Source organism: Amphiura filiformis, chromosome 3 (genome assembly GCF_039555335.1).
Source record: "Amphiura filiformis chromosome 3, Afil_fr2py, whole genome shotgun sequence".
NCBI classification, from domain to species: Eukaryota; Metazoa; Echinodermata; class Ophiuroidea; order Amphilepidida; family Amphiuridae; genus Amphiura; species Amphiura filiformis.
This window is the reverse complement of record NC_092630.1, coordinates 79,955,878-79,961,627: the sequence shown is the minus strand read 5'-3', so window position 1 is coordinate 79,961,627 and position 5,750 is coordinate 79,955,878. Positions and strand designations below refer to the sequence as shown.

At 37.5% G+C, this 5,750-nt stretch overlaps 1 protein-coding gene across 1 annotated transcript; it reads right to left on the bottom strand.

Moving 5' to 3' along the window:
- Positions 1 to 596: 596 nt before the first annotated feature.
- LOC140147527 (chymotrypsinogen A-like) lies at positions 597 to 5,750 on the bottom strand. The gene is given in 6 exon segments (XM_072169309.1): positions 597 to 1,191; positions 1,921 to 2,234; positions 3,137 to 3,204; positions 3,207 to 3,346; positions 4,006 to 4,063; positions 5,243 to 5,750. Coding segments are annotated over 6 exon segments (1,068 nt in total). The 5' UTR covers positions 5,360 to 5,750; the 3' UTR covers positions 597 to 820.

Below are 5,750 nucleotides of genomic sequence, written 5' to 3'. Positions count from 1 at the left end.
AGTAGAAATATATTATCGATTTTACGTCATCAAACATTCGTTAGAACTTAAACATTACTGGAAATAGAATGGCAATTGATTAAACAACGTAGATATGTTGCATACAATATTTTACGTACAATAAAAAGTCTGAATACTGCTTTAGTGTGGCTGAAAACTTGAACAATAAAGAAATATTTTAAGCACGGATTTTTAATTCTCACTGCACGGATTTTTATTCTCACTGCACGAACGTGCCAGGAGGCACGTTAAAATGGCTCCTGGGCTCCGCACTCACACATCAGCCAGTTCTACATCAACATGATTAGCCCACGTGATAAACTGACTCCATAGTATGCTATTATCCTGAAGCACGAGAAGATAACACAGCTAGGATCAGATCTTCGTATCAATTAAGTTCACGTTAAGCTAGTCCGACGTGTAGGACCTTTTTTTCTTATTTCCCAGACAATATTCACCTCAGACTATGACCACTATCTCATATCTATGGCGCAAGAAAGACGAATCGCGAAAGTCCAGTGACCATCGCCGCCCGAACGGGCGGCGTGGTCACTGGACTTTCGCGATCAATCTTCTTGAGCAATCAAAGCCTGAGCAGTGATAGTTGGTAACTGAGAAAAAAACCAGGTCCTATTCGTCGGACTACGTTAAGCGGACGTCGACCAGTTTTCTTTATCCTTGAGATTTTCATTTCAAAAATCTTGAAATGGTCAATTTAGGACCTGAACACTTCGCATAAAAAGCGAGCCACAACGAATCGGGCAGCGATATACGCGCGCTTGGCCATAAAAGTGCACGTATTTTATATGACCATTTATATTCAAGTACCGAGTTTCCATATCATTTTCTCAACCCATCTCACGTATTTGGATACTTTAACATACACTCCTGGTTTATCTGACTCTGGGTTGCATAAATTATTATCACCCCATGATGTTATACCCCACAGCGTCCACTTTCCATCTCTTAGACTGTTTCTGCACACCAATGGTCCTCCACTATCTCCATCACAAGTGTCCCGTCCTCCATTCTCCTGTCCTGCACACAGCATCCTCGACGTGAAACGTTTGTAGTAGTGTTTTCTGCACGTTTTTCGTGATAAAAGTTCTATTTGTGCTTCGTGTACGATGTTTGGGAGACCCGGTCGTAAATCGTCCGGCATGAGAAGATCACTTAGTAAGTTACTATAATCTGAAACAAGTAGAGTGGACATTTTTGTTTGATTTAATATCAAGTTATAGTATTATGTGGCCACTATAATAGCCAGGCATGTCCTATAATGCATTACTGGAGTAACGCTACCAAAGTGTAAACAAACGGTGCAACATACCAAAGTTCATTGGCCAATGGAAACGCGGCGAAGCATGTGATGTCGTCGATATATCATTTTGATCAAATGAACATGACATTCATTGTGTGAAATTGATACTTAAAACATCTATCATAATATTTCAATATTAGAGGAAGGATTTGATCAAAAATGGTTAACCTTCCACACTACAGGGTCAGTGCTAGAACGATTCGAGTCAAAAATATCCGCTAAGTGCCAGTAGTGCAGTGATATGAGACGGTGAAAATCATGCCGATTTTGGGGCACTATCAATTAATCCTAAAAGTTCCAAAAGAATAAGCTTAAGTACACGCACAATTATAATATTTATCAGTTGTTTAAAAAAAACACCTCCAAACAGGTATGTTATGAACCTATGAACCATGATAACTGTTGTTTAAAAAGGTGCACAGCTTGTTACAAATTTGTCCTATCCTTTTCAATGTTTGCTAAAAATAAAATGTTGGTTGAGTAAGATTGTAAACTTTCAGTTGTGTGATTTTTGTAACAGCAGTGGCTAGGTTCACAAACAGCACGGTGAGTTTTTTAAACAATCAATTAACAGTATGTGTAATGTCGGTTCAACTTACGAGTATAGCCCCATCCAATGACATAACATTTGAATCCATCAGGAAATTTATCCAATCGTCCCGGTAAACGAAGCGGGCAAATATCACGAGCTATAATTCCAACTTCATTTTGATTTGTCTCCAGCGGAGTAATTTTAAGCAAGGCGATGTCGTGATCTAAAGAGCGAAATGTTTTTCCAATGCCACCAACATACTTGAGAGAGTTGTAGCGGTGGTGGACTGTGAGTACTTGGATTCTGTAGTCCATTTCTGATCCTTCAAACCGTGAGCGATCGTATTCACCAAGTCTCACTGTTACTTCTGAAGTATTATATCTGTAATGATGGAATGAGGAAAAAATATATAGATATGGTATACTGTAAAATGTTTGGACGACTGATGTTAAAAGAATGAACACCATTTACACACATTTAAACACCTTTTTTTGTAACAGTTCTTGAACACCATAATATGTTCCATATATTCTAACACTGGTGTTCCAAATATGAACGACAGTGTTCAATGTGGTGTTCCAAATATGAACGGCAGGTAGTGTTCAAGGAATTATTATGTTCTGAACATCCAGTGTTCAATAGTGGAACAAACCTATTAGAACACCACATTGAACACTGCCCTTCATATTTGGAACACCACCTTGAACACTACCGTTCATATTTGGAACACCACCTTGAACACTGTTTAAATGTGTCAATGGTGTTCATTCTTTTAATATCAGGCATCCAAAAAATTTAAGCAGGATATAACTTGAAGGGACTCTGAGAGGTTTCGCAACTGAACAAATATAATAAGAAAACATGGCCTCAAACAGCCTACCGAGCAGCCATTTAAGACAAAAACATAATAATTAAAAATAAGAGACACAGTGTTAGCGCAGCGTTTTATACGGTCATCGTGATCTGCTATTGAGCTGTATTGTTGTGGAATACAGTCCGAGTCCGGAACTTTATAATAAAACCATGAATGTGATGAATTTTTACCTAAAAGTTGCTGAATTAAGCTATTGCATGAAAAACATTTTGTTGTGAAATCTCACAATAAGGTTTAGACATAATATATAGGTTATCATGGTTATTGGCCTATATCAAATGTTTTTACCTCTTTTGTGGAAATTGTACCCCCTGATAATTACACTGTTCTTCATTCTAAACCAGAATAAAGTTTTCCAAACTACCCAAACACCACATTTTGCCTATATACCACGTGGAGGAAAGCTTACCTGTCAAAGCAATGAGCAGCGGTAAGCACATAATTTGGACCAATTAATGTTCCACCACAGATGTGTCGGTGCTTTTATTGGTCAGAAGTAATTCCACTAACCATGGCCAGCGTGTGTTGGCGCTCTGCACGCCTCCGACCACCCTGACCACTCTTTTTTTGGCTTCCTGCTCTCCCAAAGAGCCCAGTTCCGTTAAGATGCTTTCATTATCTGTTATAAATAAATAATGTAAAAAAAATAATAATAAAGAAAGAAAATAAAAAATAACCCCACGCACGTTTAAAAATAAACGTTCATGTTGTATTACTCAGCATCTATAGATCTCCTGCAACGATTTTGATAAAAATAGGTACGCAATAGCGGGCTCAATACCCGGCTCAATAGTAGTTTGTTGTATCATCATATTTTGTGTTGTGCCGGTGCGAAAATGCATGACTTTTTGTTTGTTTGTTGTTTACTTCTAAAATAATGTACCTGATACAGAAAGTTCTTATTGCGATATATTTAAAAAAATTGATGTCATAACAAGCTTATGGGTAAAAATACTAAAACGGGGATTCATAGGACAGCATTGGACATCACATGCGGGTAAACTTTAACACATGAGGCCCCGAATTTTTCAGGGCCTGGACCAGGATAAAATTATGGGGCATTATAGTCATTCGGTTCCTCGTCTGACCCCACCCCACCTCATCCTCATCATATAAACCAATGCTTCACAGCATTTTCCATTTCTGTTCTCTTAGGCCCTGGACTCGTACTCATCTGGCCCTGTGGTGAATCCGGTCCTGTTTATATGATACTACGGACGGCCATGTCAGGAAAGTTTCCCTAGGCCTATATTATAATATTTTAAATATGAAACTTACGAAGGTTTTCCAGCAGAATGTCCGTAGTTTCATTTCTTATTTCATCGTAATCACCAACCTGATAATGCAATGAAAACAAACTTGGAATTAAGGGACCGTTCACAAACACTTGTAAGGGGGGGCCTGATGCAAAAGGGGGCCCTGAAATTTTTCACCCTCCTAAGGGGGGCCTGAAAAAATGACCACAATTTTTCTTTTGCATCAGGCCCCCCCTTACAAGTGTTTGTGAACGGTCCCTAAAGCCATCGGCGACGCCCTCAATTTTTCTTGAATTTCTACTTTTTTTGTACAGAATTTGTAATGCCCAATGATGTAGGCCTACTAAAATGCCATGTGAAAAGACTAAGCCTGAAGTGCTTACAGTAAAATGTAGAGTTTTCATAACAAAACCGGGGGGATCCCACTACAGTTAACGCGCGGGTAAGTGGTTTTCTTTCATTTTATTGGCATTATTGGTCAGAAAACCTCCTTGACAAGAATGAATATCAGGGCTTGATTTACCTTTTTGGGGGCCCTGTTGGGCCAGGCCAAAATTTGGAGCCCCAAAGTCACCATGAGGAAGGCATATGTGCAAATTGTGCACTCAAGCATGTCAAGTGGCCAAGATTTGGGCGGCGGAAAAATTAAATTGAATTTAGATGAAGACGAGCATATATTGTTCAAAATTTACAATTAATATGCGCGAGAAGCGTGCGAAAAAAAATCAATTTCATACTATTTTAATCTAAAATGAACATAAAAAATTGCTATAGAAAATTAAAATAAAATTAAAAATATTGAGATATCATCAACACATAGCGCTCATGGAACCCTTACCGCGACCCTATATTTGCTCCATGAGCGCTTTAATGAAATCTCAATTTTGTGATATGTGCATGTGTTAGATATCGGTATCGTTAAAATGCGAACAACCGCTATCAAGTAGCTTCAAGTTGAAATTATAGCGGAAATTATTCTGGAATCTTCAAAAACATTAATGAATAAAACTTTATAAATTGTTTTGACATCATACGGAAAATTAAGATGATTTATGCCAAAAGTAATAGATCATGCATATTTATTCTATATGCAATGAATCCATTTCGACCAGCCAATTATTACCAATTAAACAAAAATTATTTGAACAAAAATGAAACACTAGGCCTTATTTATTACCCTATCCACAACGGCATCTATACTTTAAAAAAAATTTTATTTAGCTACGATTTATGTATTAAACTAATCTGCACTTACTTACCTTTAATTGATCAGTAAATAAATTAGAATCAACCATCACAAATAAATACAAATAACAGGTATAAAGATGTAATAAAAATCCACAGAAAGACATCACAGTAAATTGGTTAGTATCCATTGTTAATGCGTTATCCTTGGTGCCACAGTTTGCATTAATGGGGTATGAATTTACAAGTTCACTACAAAACAATTAACAATGGTAACTTGCCGAATTTGATACCTAAAATGTGTTTTTTTCTTATATTGTTCACAAAGTGATTACTTATCATGACCTGTCAATTATAATATAATCCTCCTATCAAAATATTGTGGTTTCAGCATCAAAATAATGTGTCATTACGGAGGCATTTTGTAAGCTATTTGTGTGTATTAATTTGCCACTGTTTGAACCCTTCCTTTGCTACTGCGGGTGCACAGAGAAAGTGTGAAACCATTGGCCTATCGCCAGTTTCTTCCAATGAATTGCAGGTCATGAGTAGGCTATTGTCGCCCTTCAGCGAAGAACAAAA